This window comes from Phyllopteryx taeniolatus, chromosome 4 (assembly GCF_024500385.1).
Source record: "Phyllopteryx taeniolatus isolate TA_2022b chromosome 4, UOR_Ptae_1.2, whole genome shotgun sequence".
Taxonomy (NCBI): Eukaryota; Metazoa; Chordata; class Actinopteri; order Syngnathiformes; family Syngnathidae; genus Phyllopteryx; species Phyllopteryx taeniolatus.
In genome coordinates this window covers 10944090-10968818 of record NC_084505.1, presented here as the reverse complement: position 1 = coordinate 10968818, position 24729 = coordinate 10944090, and the positions used below count along the sequence as shown (strand labels likewise).

The 24729-nt window shown below is 40.9% G+C and overlaps 2 protein-coding genes across 10 annotated transcripts in view; both read right to left on the bottom strand.

Moving 5' to 3' along the window:
* Nucleotides 1-440: 440 nt before the first annotated feature.
* Nucleotides 441-4080, bottom strand: LOC133476259 (ependymin-like). 2 transcript variants are annotated; one of them, XM_061769407.1, is made up of 7 exons: nt 3909-4080; nt 3378-3412; nt 3131-3265; nt 1890-2073; nt 1471-1558; nt 986-1143; nt 441-861 (listed from the first exon to the last, which is right to left on the bottom strand). In XM_061769407.1, the coding sequence occupies exons 1-6, from the start codon at nt 4066-4068 to the stop codon at nt 993-995; spliced, it is 753 nt and encodes a 250-aa protein (XP_061625391.1). In that variant the 5' UTR covers nt 4069-4080; the 3' UTR covers nt 441-861; nt 986-992. The 2 variants fall into 2 exon arrangements, with proteins under 2 accessions (XP_061625391.1, XP_061625390.1); XM_061769406.1 differs by lacking the exon at nt 441-861 and having other exon boundaries at nt 910-1143.
* Nucleotides 4081-5076: 996 nt separating this feature from the next.
* The window catches only part of pnpla6 (patatin-like phospholipase domain containing 6), a 29914-nt gene continuing 10261 nt past the window's right edge, over nt 5077-24729 (bottom strand). For 2 of the 8 annotated variants that reach the window (XM_061769398.1, XM_061769400.1), the window contains exons 11-36: nt 24606-24686; nt 24331-24466; nt 24099-24161; nt 22994-23094; nt 22621-22800; nt 21950-22027; nt 21600-21805; nt 21238-21369; nt 20991-21114; nt 19930-20043; nt 19779-19854; nt 19500-19649; nt 19349-19412; nt 19002-19170; nt 17244-17426; nt 17016-17134; nt 16779-16935; nt 16012-16128; nt 15852-15921; nt 9787-9903; nt 7996-8144; nt 7704-7856; nt 7333-7449; nt 6996-7083; nt 6594-6739; nt 5077-6518 (exon numbers count right to left, since the gene is read on the bottom strand). In XM_061769398.1, coding sequence (XP_061625382.1) covers nt 6450-6518; nt 6594-6739; nt 6996-7083; nt 7333-7449; nt 7704-7856; nt 7996-8144; nt 9787-9903; nt 15852-15921; nt 16012-16128; nt 16779-16935; nt 17016-17134; nt 17244-17426; nt 19002-19170; nt 19349-19412; nt 19500-19649; nt 19779-19854; nt 19930-20043; nt 20991-21114; nt 21238-21369; nt 21600-21805; nt 21950-22027; nt 22621-22800; nt 22994-23094; nt 24099-24161; nt 24331-24466; nt 24606-24686 — 3159 coding nt within the window. In that variant the 3' untranslated portion in view covers nt 5077-6449. Of the gene's footprint in view, nt 6519-6593; nt 6740-6995; nt 7084-7332; nt 7450-7703; nt 7857-7995; nt 8145-9786; nt 9904-13901; nt 14019-15851; nt 15922-16011; nt 16129-16778; nt 16936-17015; nt 17135-17243; nt 17427-19001; nt 19171-19348; nt 19413-19499; nt 19650-19778; nt 19855-19929; nt 20044-20990; nt 21115-21237; nt 21370-21599; nt 21806-21949; nt 22028-22620; nt 22801-22993; nt 23095-24098; nt 24162-24330; nt 24467-24605; nt 24687-24729 lie in introns of those variants that run through there. The other 6 variants (XM_061769399.1, XM_061769402.1, XM_061769401.1 and 3 more) reach the window with 6 other exon arrangements.

The following is a 24729-nucleotide window of genomic DNA, read 5'->3' as shown; positions in this document are numbered from 1 at the left end:
TAAGTGATACATTGGCTTTACTTAGAATAATTTATATGTTGTACAAAATATGCGGCACGGTGGGCGACTGGTGAGCAAATCTGCCTCACAGTTCTGAGGACACTGGTTGAAATCCGGCCTCACCTATGTGGAGTTTGCATGTTCTCCCCGTGCTTGTGTGGGTTTTCTCCAGGTACTCCGGTTTGCTCCCACATCCCAAAAACATGGATGCTAGGTTAATTGAAGACTCTACATTGCCCGTAGGTGGGATTATGGGTGCGAATAGTTGCCCTGCGATTGGCTGGTGACCAGTTCAACGTGTACTCCGCCGCTCGCCCAAAGTCAGCTGGGATAAGCTCCAGCACACCCGCGACCCTAGTGAGGATAAGCGGTAAGGAAGATAAATGAATATAAAAAATATATATTTTTATTAACGTATGACGTTTCAGTTTCTGGACTGGTGTCTCAAAAGATATATTTCAAGTTTTCCCCTTTAAAGTGGGCCAGATGATCAACCGGCACATCCACAAAGAGATCCTTCGCTTGCTTCATTCAGTGTGCAAACAGAGGCGAGAGCTTCGGCAGCACAACTGGCGGCTGCTTCACCGTGACATTGCACCTGATAAGTTTCTGGCCGAGGATAACATTGCCGTGCTGGAGCTACCTCCCTACTTACCCGAACTGGCTGGACGTGATTTTCCCCTCAATTCCAAGCGGGTCATTGGGGGGCCCATTTCGAGCACATGGACAACATCAAGATGGCCGTGACGATGGCGCTGTGAAGAATCCCGGTAGAATCCTTCCCAGATTGCATGAAGGTATGGCAGAGAAGGCAGGGAAAGTAAAATGGCATTCTATGCATATAGTGAATGCCTTTTCCCCCTGCAAACCAAACAAGCATAGTGTATATGTACGATCGTCACGTTATGCTGACTTTGAAAAAAGACTTTATTTCCATTGAATGCATGTATGCATTGGTTGAGAGGCTGGCTGATGAACACAACACCTGATGTCTACTTCCTGTTCTCGGTTTTCCTGGCCAGAGACTCTAAGGCGGTGAACATGGTGTCAGGTGCCTCGGAATCCTCCAGCTGAGACATGGCACAGAAGAAAGGCGGGAAGAAGTCCATGGGATTGGTGATGCCAAGTACCCAGTTGAAAGTGCTGGAAAAGGAAGAAAGATTCTTGTTGGAATTGTTCACATTTACATTTGGTCAGTTGTGGTTCCATGTGTCTTTCTATGTAAGTGTATTTAAGTAATTCTGCATGTTTTACAGCCCTTAAAGTAATTCAAACACATTAATTATTGTTTCAGAAACAGTTTGTTCCGGCAGTCTAGCTATGTAATTGTTCCTGTTGTCTTTTCATATAGCGTGTATGTAAACGTCTGGTTTCAACTGTGGGCGTGAATGTGGATATAAATGGTTGTTTGTCGACATGTGCCCTGCGATTGGGGGGCACCCAGTCCAGGTTATCCACTGCAGTTCCCACCTGACAGTGGTCCATCCACTTGTTGGTGTGTAGCCAGTGAAGGTCATGGGGATGCAGCCAATCTCCGTGAAGACGCTCATATAGGTGCCTGAGCTCATGAAGGTATACAGTATGTAAATAGTAAAGTCAAAAGCAGTTGCCCAAATAAGGAACACAAGCACAATTCTTTATTATTTATGCGTTTGCACACTATGTCTCGTCTGTAAATGAAGCTGTTATTGATCTTTTGTCGGTGAAAGTAACACTCTCGTGTAGCGCACCATTATCACACTCCATTACTGGGCTTTAAAACTGCTAAAGTCTCCCCTGTAGATGGATTCATACATTCAAATTCTGAACATTTTCTTCCATCAATAGACAGTTCTGTTTCCCCAAATAAGCTGTGCACGTCACAGATCCAGCAGTGTTTTTTTCCTCACCGTTGCCTGGCAGGTTTCCGTACCAGGTGTTGACCAGCACACCCATTCCCCAGGAGGAGGAGGAGCCTACAACGACCTGACCCATCAATTGGGAGTCATCAGGCACTTGCATGGGAATGAAATCTGTACTTAGACGCCTCTTCTTGCAAGAAAGTTTGTGCCAGTCGATCTCATAATAGACTTTCTGAGAAAAATAGAAACATGTTGACCTTTAATAAACGATATATAGACTTCAATATGTTGCTTTGGGGCTGTTTTTCCCAGCTGGAACTGCGGCCTTTGTCAAGTTGAAGGGAATTCAGAACAGTTCCAAATACAAGTCAGTGTTGGAACAGAACCTTAAGGCTTCTGCAAGAACGCAACAAAATGTCAGGAAAAGCCTACTAGAACAACTGACATTTGCATTAAATAAGGGCACTTTAAATCAGAATCATCTTCTTTTGAGGCATAAAAACAGTCACTGCTCCATAAAAGGTTACCAGTAATGTGGTAATGCCGGTACATCCATCCATCCATTTTCTGAGCCGCTTCTCCTCACTAGGGTCGCGGGGGTGCTGGAGCCTATCCCAGCTGTCATCGGGCAGGAGGCGGGGTACACCCTGAACTGGTTGCCAGCCAATCGCAGGGCACATAGGAACAAACAACCATTCGCACTCACAGACATGCCTACGGGCAATTTAGAGTCTCCAATTCATGCATGTTTTTGGGATGTGGGAGGAAACCGGAGTGCCCGGAGAAAACCCACGCAGGCACGGGGAGAACATGCAAACTCCACACAGGTGGGGACGGGGATTGAACCCCGCACCTCAGAACTGTGAGGCTGACGCTCTAACCAGGTACAATTTTTGATTTTATTTATTTTGGGTGGCAGTTTTGTGCCCATTCCCATTTGACATGTGATGGCTTAATTTAATTAAAGACACACAGATCACCAGGTCTAAGAGGGTATGGAAACTTGTGAAAACACATTATCTTAGTTGTTGTTAGTTGGTTCAATTGAGTTGTACATGTTTTAGGTTACATTAACGGTGGGAAAAGTCCCCAGAACTGTGTGGCAGATGTGCTAACCAGTCGGGCACCGTGCCGGCGTGTAGACTTTTATATACACTGTATTTACTGTACACATACTATGAAAATGATCCTTTTTCTTAATAGGAATAACCTAAGTCACTATGTACTGTAGATCAAAGCATACCCCAAAATGTATTTTTTTGTAAGATTTGCCATGCACACCTAAATACCTTGTTGAAAAGCATCAGCTGGTCCACAGCGAAGGTTTCATTTCCAACCATGCCAATGTTTCTAACCCGAATCTTCTGACCAAAAGCGTCATAGCTGATTGTTCCCGTAGACACGAAGAGCCCATTGCTGCCCAGCTGGAAGACAAATGACATTTTTCTGGACACCAAAGGAAAAATATATCCCCAATATATCTATCTTTCTTGTTTAAGTGCGGGGGGGCACACAACTTGCAACTGTCTAACTTACCACAGACACACCTCCACTCATCAGAGGGGGAGACTCTATACAAAAGGAAATATAGATACATACCATTAAACAAACTTTGGCTCATGTAAAATAAGCATACATATAAACGGTTACACTGACTAGACAAAATTATTGAGAATTATGTAATACATTCACCGGCCACAAAATCATAGGCACATCGGCACAGTCAAATCACCACTACAAGAGCTACGTCAAAAGTTCTGATAAACGTACCATTAACAACATTTTAAGAGATGTCATTGCATTGTGAAGGTGTACCCAAAATAATAGCCCTTGGTGTTTTTAGAGAGCATTTCAACTGACTTGAGAAATATTTATATAAACCTTTTGTTTGGCCTCTGACAGGACAGAAGGCCCGCCACCTCTGATATAGCCAGTATACGTAATTCATGATAATACAGTGTGAATTTCTATACAGAGAAATGCACGATAACTGTACAGTAATTTTCTATTCCAATTCCAATCCATTTGAATAGATGCATCGCGTTCCAGTGTCGACTACTGACTCACCACAGTGTTGGGGTTTCTGGGCACTGGCAGCTGCAAGCAGCAGGCCGAAGATGGACAAAGCACTGATGATGTTCATGTTCAGAGGCTGCAAACACCTTTGAGTCACAGAGCAACGGGTGTCTCCAAATATACCCGACCACATCTGGACAGGTCCCATCATGGGTTTCCGCCCATGCGGACTCTTTTAGCGCTTGAGAAAAGGAAAATATTAACTCAAAATGCAATGTTAAACAGACACGTCATGTATCACAGGAGTCTCAACCCACATGCTCAGTTGCCATTATGGAGACGCCTCTTCATTAAATATTATACTCACATACTCAGGCCTATTCTCTACAGTAATTCACATTTGATCAATATTTTTCTCCAAAAATGAAAAACAAACAACAAACGACAAATGAAATACATTGAAAGCAGCATTTCAGAGGTTGTGAGTGAGTCAACACAGGTGGAAGAACTCCCACACTGTGGTGACCTCCACCTGCTCTTTTCTCATCTGATTCGCAGTTCTCTCTGAGAAAAGTAACATTTTCACCACTCGTTTTACAAAGGCCACAGTTACTCGTAAACCAGACTACTACTGTTCCTGAATAATGGGAATGAAAATAAATATTATTTTAATCTCTCAATATTATGAACAATAAGGGGACAAACAATATCGTTCTTATCTTTTCTGCCGCGTATAAAGACTAAAGAAGTTCATTGAAAACTCATCTGCTTCTTAATGTTTTTCCCCCCCAAAGAGTGCTTTGGTATGCTTTATCATGACTATGCAGAAAGACCCGTCAACAAATTCATTGGAGGACCAATGCATTGAGCCAAGGCCAGATACTGTAAAAAAGGTTCAGATCCAGGAATGTGTTTGTTAGCATTGCTAGATTGGGGATTTTTTTTTCCGTCAACTGCTTCTATTCCACAGACGAAAATACATTCATGACAAAAATCAGGCATGCGCAAGAAGTGGAATTTTTACCTATGAAGGATTACAATTTGGTGCTTGTCCAAATGAGCATCCTTTTGCTATGGCAGAGGTGTGTATGTTTACAAGAGACTCCACCAAAAGCTGAGCTCTTGTGCATTACACAAACATGGATCTCAGCAGACAAGTTCAAAACATCCACATTCAAAAATGGTGAAGCTCAAACACACAGTAAAAGGTAAACCGCAATATGGCATAATGCATGTTTATTTTACAATGTGCATATTAAATCATTCTTAATCTTTAGCTTCTCATGTTTGCTGCTTTGGGATCGCAACGTGAATAATGAATCGAAACAAAGCATCTGATGAGGAAGGAATATTGTCACTATTTCAGTTACCATTCAAAGCAAATTAAAACCCACATCACAATTTAAGGAAGTTCACAAAAAAACATCAATTAAAATCAGTAGTTAATAACATTAAATCAGTTAAAAAATAAAAATAAAACAAGACCTGTCAAATAAACTGTACAGTTGTTTGACATCACGTTTCTTTGGATGTCGGTTTTGCAACTAAGTATCAGAAATGTACACCTCGCATAAACGCATGACTGTCAACACAAGGTAGTCCATATCATTTCAGTTATATGAGGTGATAATCAGTTTTAATCAGGGTGCTTTTGATTTACCAGTACAGTAGGACCATAAGCTGCAGGGAGTTTTTGTACCTTCAAAATGAAACTGGACTTTGTGACAAAAGGGGCACAGGGATGGAACACCTGGATTTGGGCTGGATTTTGTCATCCAAACCACTCGGATCACTGAAAGCAGCTCAATGAATCCAAAGTTCCATCACACATTCATTCGCTCTCCTCTTCCCTTACAACTACCAAAAGCGAGCTGCCAGTGTGCGTTAGTCTTAAATAAATTTAATTTTAAAAAAACGAGATGGACCAGTGAGTGTCCATCTCGTTTTTTTAACTTCCTTGTAGACGCATTTCGAAACAATCTAAAATCCCTTTCCCATCTTTGACTTTCAATATCCATTTCATCATCCATCGTCTTCCTAATACTTACAACCTTTCCTGATGTGACTTCGAATGTCAAGTTGTCAACATTTCATCCCTCCTGCAGTTTCCTGACATATCCATCTTCCAGTGTCCTGGTACTATTTCAATATTCAAGCATCACAGACACACACAGTGTATATAAATACGCTGGAGGCATGCATCGAAGTGTCTTTCTGGCCATTTCTTAGCCAAACACTGCAGTTGTGTGCAAGGTCCTCCTGTGTGGGGTTGGTTATTGGAGTCCTTCTGGGGTTTGAGGAAGCAGAGTACGTGAAGTGAGAGGGCCCCCTTAAAAGCCATTTTTGAAAAATCCACTTAACTCCTTGTGGGGCAGAAAGAAGAAGCCACTTCCGGTTAAGTCAGAGGTGCTGAGACAGCTTAGGGGATGAGTTCAAAAAAAAAAAAAAAAAAAAAAAACAACAAAAAAATGTTTTTAAAAAAAAATAAAATAAAATAAAAAAAAAAAAATCTGGAGTGGAGCACATTGTTTGAGTTTGTTTTTCTCTTGGCCCTTGATGAGCCACTTCAAAATCTTCCGCTGCAGCTTGTTGTCAGCAGTCAGAGACTTCTGAGGTGTCACTTGTAAGTTTCCTACGTTGCCTCACAGATTTCTCCTCATCCTGCACAGCAAACAATGTTGTTTCTATGTCAAGTACAGAGGCTGAGTTTTCTTTAGCCATTACAGTTACACTCACAGTCTGGAAGATTCCGTTTGGCCCCCACTCTCCAGGGGACAGGTCCTCTAGGTCTTCTGCCTCTTCTTCCTCCTCCTGCCCTTCCTCCTCTCTCACAGTGTCCATCCCATCCTCCTCATATTCCGTCAGACAGTCCGACTCCTCCGCTGAAGGAAAAGATTTAGAAGAGATATTACCGTGATAAATTATGAAGTGGCTGAACCCACCAACATCCATCCAATGTCAGGGGCATGCTCTGCTGCTGTATTCTAATAAAAAAAATTGGGTCTAAGTTGTAAACCCTTATATATTATACCAGTTAAAAGTAATGACATCTTGAAGATGAACAGCGCAAAGCGTTGTCTGAAATATAGAGGAAAAACACAAAACAGTAAAAATGGAATTAAAAAATGAATACTTCACCCTCAGCAGAAACGTAGTTTTGGACTGGCTCTATCCTGGATACAATCTCTGCAAGATCTGTGAAGTCAGCTCCTTGATATGTGCATGACTGGGACACATATTTTTGCATCATTTATTCATGCTGATAATTGAAGCGGTCATTAAAAAAAATAAAAATAAATACCAATGCAGTATATTACTTGTATTGTAAAATATTCGCCTATCATGACGGTTACAAGGCTTCTGAGGCAGCATCCTTTTCACAGTATTGTTTGTTTTAGGGTTGCCCACTTGCTGGACTCTCTGAGCATTTAAAAAATCAGGTAGAGTTTCTTATAAAGGTGCTAGTGGCTCTCACGTCAACTCTTTTGCTGTCGTTGTAGTCGGCCGATCGATGGTCCCTCAGCATGTTTTCAATGATGTCACCTCGGGCCCAGCCAGTGAACACCAGCTTACCGTGCTGGAAGCCCACATCCTGAAACAGCACAATATGTCATCAGGAGATGTTTGTACCGAAAGGAAACAGAAATGCTTTTGTTAAAAGGACTAATAGCTCTTAGTATGATGTATCTATGGGAGATGGTTTCGATTGGATAGACAGAGACAACAAAGTAGCCATAACCAAAACGCTGAAACCACTGCCATGTATATTTATATGAGGATGTCAAAACAGTTTTCCAGGATGTGTTAACGTGTACTGAAAGAGGAAAATCCCATTAAGAAACTCACATAAATCTCATCAAACTTGCCAAAGTCCATGGTCTTGAAACGATCAATGGGCGGTCGAATGTACTCGCAATAAGCACTCTTCTTGACCACCTCTAATTGCCGCACACAAGACACATAGGCCAGTCGAGACTGGATCTCTGCCATATCTGGCACCTAGATAAGGTTGTAAAGATTATAATTACAATACAATAACTGTATAAGTGACACAAATTTAGTTCATCACTACAGCAACACAATGAATGGAGGTTATGCATTCATCACGGTCATCACAGTGCTGCCAACCCGGACCCACCTTGACTTTTTCAGCCCAGGGATTGATTCGTTTCCACAGCAACCACCAGCCAGACAGACAGTCGCCATAGTTACAGAGGTCTGTTTCATCCTGGCTGCCCACGTCGATGGCAATGACTGTTTTGGCGCCCATGTTCCTCGCAATATCCGCTGTGATGGCCACAAGGCAAACACCAGAATCGAGCCGCAGATAAAAAGATAAAGATTCTTTCAATACAAGCTGTATTCTAAAGTCCCAAATTAAATAAACTAACGCCACCAAAAGGATTTGCAGCAGGGAATTTAAGGCCAATTAGTGATTAGCTAATATGGACATTTTGGAAAATGAATACACAGATGAGAGTAGAGGGATGGAAATTTTTCCCATGAAGCGTCTCGTATTTAAAAACTGGGCTTCAACATTGTGGTGGTGCTGAGTCCATTTAAAGACAAACAAAAAGTGCAACGCTCTGATCCAGTGTCAAGAAGGGCCATAAATAGTATTGATTGATCAAACTTCTCCGGGAGAGGGCAGACCGGTAGTTTATCAATAACAGGCTGCTAATTTGACAAGACTGCAAGTCTGTTGGATCAATTTTTAGGGCCACAGAGTGCCATATTTCACAAGCCATCGCGACAACAATCAGTGGAAGATGAGGCATTTCAAACAGTGATGTTTCCAGTGTGGAGCTTTGTGAAATGTGGCTGCTCCGTTTTATCAGGATGACACATTAATATCAAGAAAGCATTTTCATCCGCATCACATACTGGACTTCAGAAACTCAAACCCTTTTTACACATGTAGCTGAAATGTACATCTTTGAACATTGATTTGCAGACCAACACGCTCAATTCATCTTTTCCTCTGGTTGAAATGAGGCAAAGGCTAATTTTGGAACAAAATAAGTTGAGCGGAGTAATAATTTCCAAACATGAACCTGTGGTTGATAAGGACCAATGTCACACAGTTTTTCATTCCAAAATGAATTGCAAAATAGCGTTGACATTTTGAACTGTGGAGAATGCACATTTCAACTGAAGGCATAAGGTCCTGATGTCATCGTGAACTAGTGTCAGCTCATCAAGCAAAGAGAAAGAAAATAAGTTGGTTCATGTTTGAAATTACAAAAGATGGATTTTCTCACATGTATCTAGATGTAGGAACGTAAAACTAGATGAACGATACCAACTTGAAACCTCCCCTACCTCCCATGTTGAAGTTTCTGACACTAGTTCGAGAGGCAGACATCAAGTCCAATGTAATGCTTATTGTACTGCAGCACCACTACACTTCTTATTCCCATCGGTTTGTATTATCGTGCAGCGCCCAAGAGCAGACTTACCCTCCTCATCAAATGGGGCTGACAAAGACTGTTTGTGAGTGGTTTTTTTTTTAATTAGTTTTTAAATTGAGCTCTGGAAGGGGGCGTTCACCGTCAAACCAGCCTTGTGTTGTCAGTCAGTTGACACAAACCATGACGTGTTTAAGAGGAGCAAAACTTCAAAAACTCTGTACCCAGTAATGGAAACTGTGATGATGTTGTCTTTCTAAAATGTATTTGAAATATACTTTACAATTGGACCCATTGGAAAGTTGGTTTGGCTACCAATTTGCTGACGTGAACGTACCCTTATACTCTGATCTTAGCGGTCATTAATGCTGCCTGGCATTCAATAAACAATGTCATACTCACCCATCCTGTGCAAATTATGTACAGCACTTCATCAAACAAGTTTCTCTCAGTCCACTTTAAACCATCCTTCTGGGCCAGGGTGTTGGTGGATATTGACAGAGTGTACCACCTTTACTTGCCTGGCAGGTTGTTGATGTAGCCACCATCCATAAGCAAGTTCCCATCTTTGGGGTCGCAGAGAGGCGGCAGGTACCCGGATAGGGTCATGCTCGCCCGCACATAGCGCCACAGAGAGCCTGGCACACCGGGGACGGAAGTAGGGAGGAGGAAGGGGGGAATAACATCTCAATTTTTGCTAAGAGATTCATGTTAGTGTTGATGCAGACCACAATCCCAACACCATGCAGAGATCAGTCACAGATGGGGAGACGATCCCTGCAGAGTTCGGGACTGTAGTTCTGCCCGCCTTTCCACTCTGCTGTACACCAAAGCAAACCTCATTACCATGCACAAAGATCCATTGTGACTTGTGCGCCAGGTAAAAGGCAAATGGCAGCAATCACAGAGCACCAAGGCTGTACACAAATCTCCAAACTGTGTCGCAGCAATAGCACATTTGCTTTTAAATTATGGAAGCAGCAATATCTATAAAATAAATGGTTGGTCTAAACGTGCTGCTGCAAAGAAGTCAAAGAAATAGCTATTTTGTGACAAGTTTGAAGATTGTGCTACGGAGCAACCAGCCTGCCCAATTCTGCAGTACTGTTCAGTGGCAGCAGGGGGCAGGAGGAGAGCGCTGCATGGGTTGGAAGGATAAGGAGCACAGCAGAGATGCGCCAGGATGTAACTGTGCATAAGGTATTTGTGAATAATTGAGAAGAGATTTTCGAGGCTTTAAAACCATCTTTGCAGAGTTCTTTTTTTCTGTCTTAATGAATGGTCATTTTCAATTTATACACAGGTAACAAATGGGCAACAGCAGGATCCAGAACACTTAATCCCAAATACTTGAAGAAACAAACAAAAACAAAAAAATTAAAAAGATAACGCAAGAGACCTTGCACATTTATGAAAATACAGTGGAACCTCGATAGAACCTACAAATAGGGGCGGGGGTCGTCCGATTTAGCCGATTGTTCGTTACATTGAAGCATGTTTTTTTTTTAGGCCATATGCACAGGTATTACTGTACAGTACAAAATTATTGTTTTGTAGGGGTTTTTCATGGCCTAAAATGCCCAGGACAGTACAAAGTTATGATGAATAAAGCTAAAAAAAATAATTAAAAAAAAATACAAAACTCAACAATGTTTGAAAGTTTCACGTTTTATCCAAACTTACCACGGCGGTGTGCTTGGTCACAGTGACATTGTTGACGTAAAGTACTCATCAAAGTCAAGTCGCTTTCATGAGCCCTGAGGAATTAGTGTGCTTCCTAGTTCTAAATCTGTTGCCAAAGTTGAACGGCTTGGCAAACAAAAAAATTGTTACTGTACCAAAAATAGCATGTTCCAGACTCCAAAGACGTTTTGTACTCCTCGGAGTTAATGCCGCAATGCCACTTTCTCTCTGCCCTATGTATAATAGACAGTAGATCTACTAACCATCGTCGCATGGCCGCCACGTCAATGCCCCCACATTCAACATGGCCACCACGTAGGGTTTGGAATTCGATTTAGTAATATAGAATATCTGTGACCCTGAAATACATCAGTCCTATTCTCTGCTTGCATTGCGCCAACAGCGTCAGTATACAACAGCGGCCAATTCTGGAACTAACAGACTTTGTAAACGGCATTTTAAGTGATAAATTGAAGCTACGGTTTTTTTGGACACATTGTTCCGTTTTATGCAATAGCCATTATATCGGGGTCCAATTTATCGAGGTTCCACTGTGTTTTTATTGGATAAACGTGCCCAGAACTGGCATGCACATAAAAGCAAGCAAAGCCAGGTGAGGAGACAGGTTTGCTGAAGGTGTGACTCAACATGTGGCAACAAGTAAAGATGAACTGAGAGACGAATTGAAATGAAACTGTGGCAGTTTCTTAAACAAAAAAAAAAAACCTCTTCATGGGGAAAGAAGACGGACACATTTCAGCCCAACGACTGGTACAGTTATCCAAGCCAAAACAATGTTGTGATGTAGACATGGTGCAGGGCTATACTTCCTCCAGAGGGTCCCAAAGTAGTAGACACTATAATACAAAACTGTTGGCTTTCATTTAACCCAAACATGTGACACTGTACTAGTTGATGACTATGCCTAAATATCAATCCAAATATCCAAAATTGTACGATGGACATAACCTTTTAACCATCCATTTTCTACAGCGCTTCTTTTCACTAGGGTCACGGGTGGACTGGAGCCCATCCCAGCTGATTTTGGACGAGAGCCGGGGTACACTTCGGATCGGTCGCCAGCCAATTACACTACAAATACAGTATAGACAAACAATTATTTACACTCACAATCACTGGACAATTCGGAGTCTTTAATGAATCTAAGATACGCGTTTTTGGAATGTGGGAGGAAGCCGGAGTAGTAGTCAAAAACACACGCAAGCACGGGAGAACATGCAAACTCTACACAGGAAGGCCATGATCCTAACACGAACCTCAGACGTGCAAGGGAGACAGGCTAACCACTAATCCACTTGGCGCCCCTGCTTTTGAACATCAGAACTTCCCTTTATTTTATTTTAATAAACATGCTGGGTTTTTCATAGTGCAGGACAGTGAACCTCCTATCAGAGAAAATAATACAGCCATTACAGAACATGGGCAGGGTTGGCACAGGGTCATGAAAGCTCTTAGCCAATGTGGCTAAACAGTATAAAAATCTCGTAGACACAGTTATGTGGAGTTAGCCACAAAATCATGTGTGTTTATTTGGCTAAACCTTTAGTCAGTCCTCATCACTGGGAAGCCGATAAGCTTTAACGATGTGGGCCCAATTAAAACTACTTAGTCTTCAATCGGGACTCGGGCTAAACAATATGGGAAAACACTTCTTGCGAGGGTTTTTTGTTTGTTTCTTTTAAACAAATATTGCCATTGTGATTTAGCATCCGATTTTTCGGGAGGAAGTTAGTTATCTTCAGCATTATTGCCGAAATAAAGTATTCTTTAGTATGACCAACACAAGATATAGGATTTATTGGCTATAGGGAAAAAAAAAACAAAAAAAACTATTTCCTGTAGGCCAGGCCTAAATGTTAGGATGAATTGATAAAGAACAAATCTTTATTTTACTATTGAATTGTAAAAAGAAAACCTTTCAGCCACAGTAGAATACTGACTTATTATCGACACTTTAAACCTATGTCGCGGTAATATGCGTGCTTCAATTCAGTGCCAAACGGCATTGGGTCTTGTCACCCCCAATGTTTTGCTCCCCACAGCCAAGAAAGCCTATGAGCCTGACTACTTAGCCAGCAGCGGCTAGATGACGGTTTGAAGCATTTTAAGAAGTGGGACGGGGGTCTAAACCATTAATACCGTTCACACTCACTTTAACTTTTAACAGGAAGCGTTTTTGAGTTTTGACGCGGGCAATTTCGATTCGCCAGCATGGGCAATATTCGCTTCGTCACATTCTATTTTGAATTAGCCATTGGCGAGGTGGTGAACGGGCAGGGCGAACCCATTATGGGTGTTCAGGCACTGTGGATTTTCCTGATTACCCAATACCATGTCTGCTCTCTCGAGAACTAAAATTCAATCCAAATATAGTTTTCCCTCAACATAGCCAAAGTGACTTTAACAACTTGAAGATTATATGTTTTATCCTGAAGCTACTTCGAAGCCCCTGAAGTCTCTGGCGCCGCCCAGAGGAGGTACGCTGCACACTTTGAAAACCGCTGGGCCAGATAACATGAAAGCATCCACATTATCGATCCAAATTCAGAGATGAATAAGAAATTTCAAAGCACACACAGGAGGCCAAAAACAGCAATACGATCATGCCACTCTGATAGATGGATGCACACACAATCAAGAGAATTTTTTTTCAAAGACAATTATAAATGTGAGAGCCAATTGAAGAGGATGAGGTGTCCTATTGGCCATAACGTATTGCAAGATGAAACTAAGGTGGGCACAATCTAAAAGACACATTGAGAAACATTGTCTTTCCTTCCAAACCATGGGCTCCCCAAGTCTAGCTGGTCAGGTTGGGGTTAGTTAGGAACAGGAACGGGCAGGGAGAGCGAGACGATAGCCGAGCCACTGATTGTCGACTTTGATGTTGACGGAGGAGGTTTTGGTGTGCGGGCATTTTTTAAGATCTGACCTGGGACATTGTTTACATAGCAACCGTCCACAAGCAAGTGGCCATCCTTGGGGTCGCAGAGGGGAGGTAAATACGGGGTGTAGGAGGCGCTGGCTCTAACATACCGCCAGACGCAACCTGTCAGGAAATTGAGATGGAGGAGGAAGACATCAAATGTGGGTTGGAATCAAAGTAGCAGGCGGAAAAGAGAATGAGAGAGTGTGAAAGGAGAATACAGGAAGCTGGCATGGGCATGGATGAATGGCAAAGTGTTGATCAACCCTATTTACTTAAGACTACATAAAACAGTAAATGTTTTAACTCTAATTGACCACACAATAACACTGTTACACTGTGACTTAGTGACTTTTAAAAAAGTAAAACCCAAACAGGGCCTATAGTCAGTCCAATATGTGTAACTGGATGCCAAGTTGATTTTAAGTGTTTATATTGAATAATATTAGCATTGTTAGCTGACAAGCAAAGAGAGAGAAAGGTGAGTACAGTAGTGTGTGAGAATGGAATCAGGAGTAAAGGAAGAGGAAGTCCAACATGCCATTAAGTATCATTGGGCCTTTCAAACTAACATGTAAAGAAAATTAACTGGACACGGCTGTATTCGTTTTGAGTTTCAACACATCTACATCCCATTGTAGAATTTCAGGCGATGAAAGCTAAATATGAAATGTCGATTATGACACTAAGAGAACCTCCACCCCCCCCCCCATCCCAAAAACAAAACAAAAAAATAAAAACTACTACTAGAAGTACTGTAATTCCACTACCCACTATTATTATAACTACAGAAAGCACTAAATGAAGTAGAATGAGTGAATGAAACATGCTGGGATGCCATTTTAATGGGAAAAGGTTGGGATGGGGTGTTCTGGAACCTACATGCTGACATGGACATGGGAGAACTATAAAGTATTGACGGGACTGAGCAGGTTATTTTTTTCCTGTTCCGAAAACTCGATAAGCAACTCCGTGAGGTCTCTTATCTACTGACTTTGAAAAACAGCTGTTTAAAAACAATGACAAGATAACCACTTCAATAATTTAGTTGATTAAATAAATTAAGCAAGGAAATTAAGCAATTTTAAAAAAATAACCAAGGAGGTGAAATAGAAATGAAAAAAACTGGTCAAATAAAACAGGAACAGTGAGACAGAGAGGGAAAGGATTTGCCTCAATTGTTAATACACATGCCACGATGCAAACAGTATTACAATATTATCCAGCATATTGTCCTGAAGCACTCTGGCCTGTAAACCCCTCACTTCCAGCATGTTTCAAGGTAAAAATAACGTTAGAAAAATACTTTTTAATACTCGTCCAAGAATATACTGTAATTAAAAATTACAGCACTGTGATAATTTATAGTATACTGGATTTGTGGGGTGAAAAGGGCAGGGAACTCTAGTACTTTTGTCACTGTTAGTGATGATGCATATTAGCAAATATAAATGTACAAGCAGAGAAACGCATCCAAACAACGTTTTTTTTTTCCTGTCTGTCGACAGTTTTTTTTGTAAATCATTGGTTGTGGCACCCCTCAAACAGCATCGTGGGAATTCCTGCATTATCTGTGTGCATTTGATTCAATTTACATTTTTGTTTGGGGTGTGGCACAGTTACATATAAAACTGAACGCATGCCAGAGTCACACTAAGATTTTTCATAGCAAGGATATTGTAACTTCAGCAGTTGACTGTATAACACAGTTACAATAAATACAGTAGGTCTATGTTATTGTACCTCTGACTGACTTATTATTCACTATGTAGACTAAGTACCGTACTTATGAAAGTATTTTTCAGAGCAGGATTTTTGCACTAGAGGAAAAATTCAGTATGCTTTTTGTTTAAAAAAAAAAAAGGCATCTGTTGCCCCAAATTGCCTCAAGTTTGAAGCCAAAATACAAAAGAAGGAAGAGCCGGTGTCCTTCTCATTAAAACAGCTGTCACTTACCATCTTGGTGAACACGCATGGCGGACGCTGTGATATCTGTAGTGACGTTGAAATATGGCAGCCACAAGTCCTGAAGACACAAACGGTATCATAAGCATAAAATCCATTATTTTTTTGCTCTAATCTTAAATGTACTAAAATCCTGTATGCTGCAAATCACCTCAGCTTGCTTGTCCTGAAAAACTTTGTAGATGCTGGTGTTGAATGCAGAGCCGGAGAACATGGAGGTGATGGGATAGGTCAGGTCCAGGACTGTTTTGAATACCGAGTTCATGGCCTATTAAAATAGCAAAAGACATAGCACTTAAAAACATGTATAGTTTTCGACAACTATCACAAGATTGGGATATTAACTACATGCTGTGAATAATCATAGACCACCAAAAATGCAAGTACATTTATCTGCCTTCCGCCCTTTTTTGTCTTTCACTGGCATAAGGCAGAAAACAGATCCAAAACTTTTCAGGAAACCAAAACAAACAGCATGTTTGTTGAACCAATAACATTGCATGCATCCTCAAAGAGGGCAAGCCATTTTCAACACTTTAGATTTGTCAATAATTTGAATAAATAAATAAATAAAACGCACATGGGGACGGACCAATAGTATCGATTTATGAAAAAAATACAAAATTGACCAATTTTGAACATGGGAGGTTTTGGCCTGATGCCAGCACTTTGAAAAAATATCGACATGCAACAAAATGGATCACAAAAATCAAAAGGCAGTTCTACATTTTGTGGCCCATGTTTACAGCTGAAGTACTTATATAAACAGAGCTAAAGTGAACATGGTTAAACTAAAACTATGAGATGCATTCTTACAGGACACAGATTACAATAAATAAGAAACGACTATAAATCCAATCGTATATAACCCCAGCAGGGTACAGTTTCTGAATAACATTATAAATGCGGGTACTGCACCTTTGACCACTCTCTGGCTCTCTGCTTGGTTCTGACAGCACTTCTCTCCTCAGCGTACAGCGCTCCAATGAATGATCCGATAGATGTTCCGCCAACAATGTCAATGGGAATCCCCGCTTCCTCCATAGCTTTAATTACACCCACGTGAGAACAACCTCTGCAGAGGACAAACACAGGGACGTCAAGATGTTGCAAACGTACAGGTAACACTATGCACATTACAACTCACTGGCTCACCTTGCTCCACCTCCTCCCAGCACAAGGGCTATACTGTTACCAGTCAGCTCTCGGGCTAGCCGAGAAAAATCACTGTGTCTATCTGCTGTTTTCTCAAAAACCTTTTCGTAAACGTCTCTCTGCAAAACACAGAATGTGTGTGTGAAAACTTTGCAGTAGTACCAGCTTCAGAAATAAAAAATAGAATATGTGACATATACTGTAAGGTGTCTAGTTGGTATTCTGTACCAGTTTGCTAGGGCTGCGTCTGGAAAAGACCCTGCGAGGGCACTTAAGGTGAAGATGCCCTGAGCACCAGCTACGCATGTTAAGCCACTCGACTGTCCTGGAAGGACCTGGACTATCCTCTCTGTGAAGAAGGATGAGCTGTTTCAATGCACGGACTGCTGTGTTCTCCAGCATCTGCTCCAACTGGGGGCAAATAGAAGAAGTTGTACAGGACATTTGTGCTTGGACTATCACATGAACGATTGATTGCCTCGTTACAAATTCCCCAAAATTTTAATATCATGGAAAAGTTGATTTATTTCCATAATTCCATTCAAAAAGTTAAACTTTCATAGATTATATATTCAGGGGCCACAATTTAACCAATTGCAAGTATTTATTTGTTTATTTTTACATAATTTGGGCTCCCAGCTCATAAAACCCACAAAACCAGTAATTCAGAAAACTTTAATACTGTGAAGAAATCACCATTTACTTCTCTGTTTTTGAAAAAAAAAAAGAAAGAAATTAGGGTCACATTAATTAAATCAAAATATGATCTCTTGATAATATCCCATTGATTCTCAATGGGGTTTAGATCCGGCGAGTTGGCTGGCCAGTCAAGCACTGTGATGGGATGGGCATCAAACCAGGTTTTGGTGCTTCTGGCGGTATGGGCAGGGGCCAGGTCCTGGTGGAAGGTGAAATCTGCATCTCCATACATATCCTCAGCAGAAGGAATCATGAAGTCTTCTCAAACATTCTGGTAGTCTGTTGCGGTGACCTTGGATTTAAGAAAGCAGAGTTGACCAACACCTGCACTGGACATTGCACCCCAAATCATGACGGACTGTGGATATTTCACACTGGACCTCAATCAGCCTGGGTTCTGTTTTTCACCAGTCTTCCTCCAAACCCTTGGAGCTTGCTTCCCAAATGAAAGGCACGCTTTACTTTCTTCAGAAAAGAGGACCTTGGACCACTGGCCAACAGTCCAGTCCTTCTTCTCCTTGGCCCAGTTGAGACACTTCCTACGTTGGCTCAGGCTCAAAAATGGCTTGACCCAAGGAACCTGACAGTTGTAGCCCATCTCCCGGATGCGCCTGAATGTGGTGGTTTATGAAGCTGTGACTCCCGCCTCATTCCACTCTTTCTGGATCTCTGCTAGATTCTTGAATCTTCTCTTTTTAATAATCCACTGAAGCCCACGGTCATCTCTTTTGCTGGTGCATCTTCTCCTGACACATTTTGTCCTTCCATTGCTATGCTTGGACACAGCACTCTGTGAACAGCCAGCCTCCTGATCTATGAATGTTTGTCGCTTACCCATCCTATGGAGGGTATCAATGATGGTCTTCTGGCCAGTTGTCAAGTCTGCAGTCTTCCCCATATTGAACCCAACAGAGACAATTGAACCAAACTGAAGCAATTTAATGACACCTGGGGAAACCTGTGCAGGTGTTTTGAGTTCATTAGATGATTAGTGTGTGACACTCAGTTTCAAACATTTATGGCCTGCAAAATTTGGGCTGATTTTTTCGCAGTATTCTAATTTTTTGAATTCCTGATTTTGTGGGTTTTATTAGCAGGAAGCCCAAATTATGTAAAAATAAACAAATAAAAATTTGAAATTGTTTAAATTGTGGGCCCCGACTCTATAATCTATGAAAGTTTAACTTTTTGAATGGAATTATGGAAATACATTTTTTTTTCCATGATATTCTATTTTTTTGGAAAAGGTCTGTCTGTATAGTATTTTGGCCTTCCTGTGACACAAACCTCTCCTAGGGTCGGTTCCTGGTCTCCCAGGCCAACAATAAGGATGCAATCTGCCTGGCGAATGCAGCGCTGAGTCCATGGGGTCATGCTGTTGTCTGTCTGGTACAAGACAATTCGATTGATGTCTTCCTGCTGGGCCAGCCAGCCGGAGAGGCGGTACTCATAGATGCTGGTGGATAGGAATAGAGGGTATCACTAGCTACTGTAACCACGAAGGCAACAGCAGAAGGAATAGTTCCAGTAAGAATAAATGAGACTTCTTTAATTATATAATTACAATAATGATATCAAGATGAACATAATTTCAAAGATGAGGCAAAATAAGATGTGACTGAGAAGATGCTGACCTGTCTAAAGCAGATGCTCCAAGTCGCTCTCTAATTATGTCACTGGTCAATAGCAAAGTTGGCCCTTGATGGTCAAAAAGTAACATAATAAACCATAAAAATTAAAATCATTCAGCAGGTATTTGATCACACTGAAATCATTAAGGCCTACCAATGGCACTGAGGGCATGGCTAAGCTCCAAGTTGAACGCATTGATTGGCACTTCATCACATACTGGTAACACAGCCACAGTAGAGAGGTTGCTGGCAGGGTTGGTTACATCAGCACTGGTGGTCGTACTTGGCAGACGCAGGGTTGAGCCTGCAAATGAGCCAAGCGAGAAATGTGATTCTATAATGTTATTTACTGTGAAAGCGTCAAATTGACATCCAATCACTACAATGTGCATCATCACTGTATTGTTAATGATCCTCATCTTCACCACTTTACCCGAGAATGGTCCTCGACCCTGCTGAAGGTTCCCCAGAATTTTCTGGCCCAATAAGTGGATCAACCTCGTCACCACCTGAAAACAAACAGTGACCTTCAGAACCAGTTGAGTAAAACACTCAACACAACCACAAGCCAACTCCATTTTTACCTGAGGATATCTTCTTTTGATGTTGTTGAGTGTTCCCTCAGGCAGCTTGACCAGTTCAGTGTCTCTTACAGCATGCACAGTGGTGGCTCTGGGCTGTCTGGTCAACGCCTCCACCTTAACCATATGGACATTGAAGTATAAGGCGAATTTTTTTTGGCATAATAGCAATATCATTATATTGCTATGGCTTCAAGCTCTCATCAGAAGTTTCTTCGTGTCATCAGCTGTTATATTTAAAAGGTTACTGGCAATGTGTGTCAGAATTTACTCGAGGATTTTTGATAGTGCTAGCAAAATTTCCTCATGTGAAATGACAAATGCAATGAAAAAAGTAAAACAAAAATTCAACAGTTGTGAAAACTGTCCTCCATAAAGTTTAACTTTAACTTAACTAACTTTAACTAATGAATGTAAACAAGTATACAGTACGAGAGTTGTGGAACTGGCATACAGTGCAACTGATCAGAATTACATTGGGGAAAATAAGTCTACACACCCCTGTTCAAATGCCAGGTATTTATGTTAAAAATGAATAAATAAAAGAGACCAAGATAAATCATTTTAAAGCTTTTTTCACTTTTTTCAACTCAATTGAAAAACAAAATGGAATATTTTAAGTGGTAAAATAAAAAAAAAACACAAAATAGCTTTTTTGTGTAAATATGCACAGCCTCAAACTAATACTTTTATGCAGCACCTTTGACTTTTTTCCCCACAGCACTCAGTCTTTTTGTGTAGGAGTCAAAGAGTGTGGCACATCTTGCTATGGCAATATCTGTCCACTCAGTTTTGCAAAAACACTCCAAATCTGTCAGATTGTGAGGGCATTTCCTATTCACAGCCCTCTTCAGCTCAACCCAAACTCTCAGTTGTTGATTTTTACTTTCCCTCACTAAAGGATTCAGTTACAGGTCACAATGGTGGAAAAATACTATAAAATTATTTATCCTGCTCTCATTTTTAAATTAACAAAAACCTGGCATTTGAACAGTTGTGTGAAGACTTTTTATATCCACTGTATAGCAACCAAAAGTTGACTCTAAGGAAAACTGAAGTCTCACCACTCCAATGAGCTCTCCTCTTCCATATTCCCCCACTAGTTCTTTCTTGCCATTTGCCTTACGGATGACTGAACGCAGACGTCCATTCAGAACAATATATGTGCAGTCTGACTTATCATCTTGTCTGTATGTTTGTAGACACAAAACACATACTGTATGATATGATATGTTCTCTTAATTATGGTTATATTGTTGAATAAACCATGACGGTAATGTGTGTAAACCAGTAAAAGATGGACTAGAGTACCTGTAGAGGGCTCTACCTGCTTCCACAGCCATCCAGTCAATAGCAAAGTCCATCTGTCTGACAAATGGTGACATCCGGATGGCCACAGTGTGTGCTGCACTCAACACCACACTGGGCTGCTCCCTCATAATCCTGTGAAACAAAGCCACATAAAATAAGGTTGTTATAGAAAGTGAAAGCTTTAAATTATGGCTCAGTTCAAGGTTTTAATTATGCTTTACAGAATTATTATGTATTGTTGCAGTAATTACTGTGCATTAGTGCTTCCTTGTTAGGATTCGGACAAGCACTTTACTTTCAGGAGACCAATTAAATACACTTGTTTACTTGCTTTCAAATTAGGCCTGCTCAAAAATACTCACTCATAGAAATCAGATTTTGATATCTTGAGGTAAGTACAGTCTCGAATGGCCTTAATGGTGAAAATGAGAGGCTCGCCAGTAAGCACAGCGAGCTGTCCCACCATCTCCCCTGGGTGGGTCACAAATAGGCAGACGGCTTCTTGCTTATTTATCATCCGCTGATAGACATGCAGGCAACCAGACAGAACAAAGTGCAGACTCACGTCCTTGGGAAGGGAAGACGAAGGGAAAAAGAAAGCAAGCATCACATGATTTAATTTTGTGTGCTTGTCATTATTTATTATTATTTTTTTCCCAATATTGCTTTTTAAACTACAGACAGACTACATTATTTGCATTATGATACTTACCTGGTCTCCCTGTCTGGCCAAGACAGCTCCAGCTTTAGCTTGATGTAAGGTAACTTTTCCATTTAACAGAGAGGGGTCCTGGCACCAAAAGGACAATGTCAAAAAGTAAATGGAAAAATAAACATAAATAAGGAACACTGTCAGATGTATTAGAAAGTGAAGCATTAGCTACTCACTTTAATACATAATTGTTGCCTCAAATTGATAAATCAAAAATGGAATGGGTTTCAATTGAACGTGTTTGTCATCAAACTTTTGTGTGTGTGTGTCCTTTTCACCGCATAGAAATGTCCAGTACAATTCCTCTAGAGGGGGCCTCCTGACTGACCTGCTTTTATCATTATAATCTGTAAACAGATGCTGCTGGCGGATTAATGCCAATGTGCTCATTCATGCAGCAAGTGACTTGTTATTTATCAATCCATAAGATAACAGTTAGATCTGTCAGTATACCAGATGGAATTTACAAAATCACATTGCAAGACAATGTTTTCTTTCCCCATTTCCAATAATAGTTTGTTTTGACTGTGGATATGAAAAATTGACAACCCCCCTGAAAAATGCCCAGTTTTACACAAGCTTGATTTGAAATAAATTAGCTTGACCTAGGGAATGTATTTGTTATTACCATCGCAGGTGTTCAAGGAAATAACTACTTAACAGATATATACCTCAATCCCCATGAGCTTAAGGACCTCTTTCTGAGCTTCCTCAAACAATGCTGAACTAGATCGACAGGTTATAGTTGTGAAAATATTGTCCACTCCTGTCTCTTCCTCTGGATACAGGTAGATCCCTGAAGGAACCTCATCCACAGTCACCTTCCTCTCCCGGTGGTCCTGGGAAACAGACTGTCAATAATGCACACAATGTTTGATTAGCCTCAATTGATAATTTTCTGATTACAGTGAGGGAATCTAACTTGTGACATTGATTTTGTTTTTAAATCAGTTACACGGTAACTGCAGTCTAATTTTATGATTCAGAATAATTTATATAAACAATTTATCACTGGATAAACAGTATACAGTACTTGACACTGACCCGAGTAAAGTTGGGTGGGGTGTTGCCATCTTCTGCAGACACAGAGATCCGTCCCCTTTCATATGCCATGTCAAAGTCTGATCTCAGACCTTTCTGTATACCTACATAGACAGAAGTACATATTAAACATTTCATTCCACTGTGAAGAGCTGTAGCTGTCCAAGCAGGATTTGGCTGCGGGCTAACAAATATGTTATAAATAGACAATACAGCCTGTTTGCTGTGCTTCATACATCTACAAAACATTGCACAAGAATATTATATGGCAATATTTATCCAGCAATTACCATACCGTGTAGAGTGAGATTTTTCCTCAAAAAAATCTTCAAAAATTAATAGTGCGTATTATACATTGATATAGTAAAATTTAGAAAATTATTTCACAGTGAAATGAGATAAGTAGATGTGTATCAGAACAGCCATAAATTACTTTTAAAGCTGCAATGTTAAAACTAAACACTAGAGTATGCCACAATATTAACTACATTGTTAAAGAACAAGCTGTATACAAGAGAATATGCCAGATCAGGTTCTTCTCATCCTTACTGCTCTGTTTTTATTGCTTTTGTTGATCTAATTTCTTTTCATGTGTGTGTTAACCTAAGGTCACTTGCTAGTGACCCAGCAATGTGGTTTGCGATTATAACTTTGAGCACCGTAATGCTGCTGCCGCTTCACTACCTCTCATGACATTGAAAGGTTCTCCCAGCCGGCTGCCGCGATTTTCTGAATCTCCCTACGGACATCGATCGCCTGTGACATATGGCTGAGGTCCGGAGACGTGATACGAAAAGCATGATCGAGATGGGAAAAGAGGAAGAAGAGCAGGACGACAGGCAAAAAACATCTTCCATGTTCGCAATGAGAAAAAAAAGGTAGAGAAACGCTGGTAGAGATGCTGGATGGATGGATGGATATGGTATCGTGGTTGATACATTTCTTGCTAAATACCAATCCCATATCTCATGAATACAGTATAAATAAATGAATCAAATAGCATTATGTAATACATAATTTACTTTAAAAACTATTTATACAAACCTTTCCTCTCAGGCACATTGTGTCTGAAGAATTTCATAGTAAGTGACAAAGAAAAACACCTCACCAGCAATATCCACAGGCATGGAGATGGTCCTACTAAGAGTAGCTCCATCCTTTGCTTGATCTCCTATTACACACACCAACAAATGGCAATTGAATAGGCCATCAAAACTAAATGTTTAAAAAAAAACACACACACTTAAGCCATATATAGCTAATTGATTTTCTCAATATCACATATTGGTATTTCATGGTCTTGAAACACAATTCAAAGCCTTCAAGTCTCATTTCCTTACCAACCAAATCACCTTTTATGGCAGCTTCGCGTTGCTCCTCAGGCACTGTCAGGCTGCCAAAGCGCTTGCCGTGGCGGATGGGACTGGTGCGGGTCGGGTGAGGAGACGGAGGGGGCTGACGTGAGGGATGCAATTCCTGTCATAGTGAGTATGTGAGTTGAATGATGCAAGACAGAGAAAAAGAAACAGACATAAATCAAAACCTGAGTATTACATACTGTACATAACGATACATTAACGTGTACAGTGCTGGTGAATGTGTGTTATGAACTCACATGGCTGAAGAGCTCATTTGTTAGGCCCAAGTAGTTGTGCAGGGCTAAAACTGTTACTCTCTGGAGACGAACCATGATAATCTGAAAGATTGACAGATAAATTCATCCAAACCACATCTGGTGT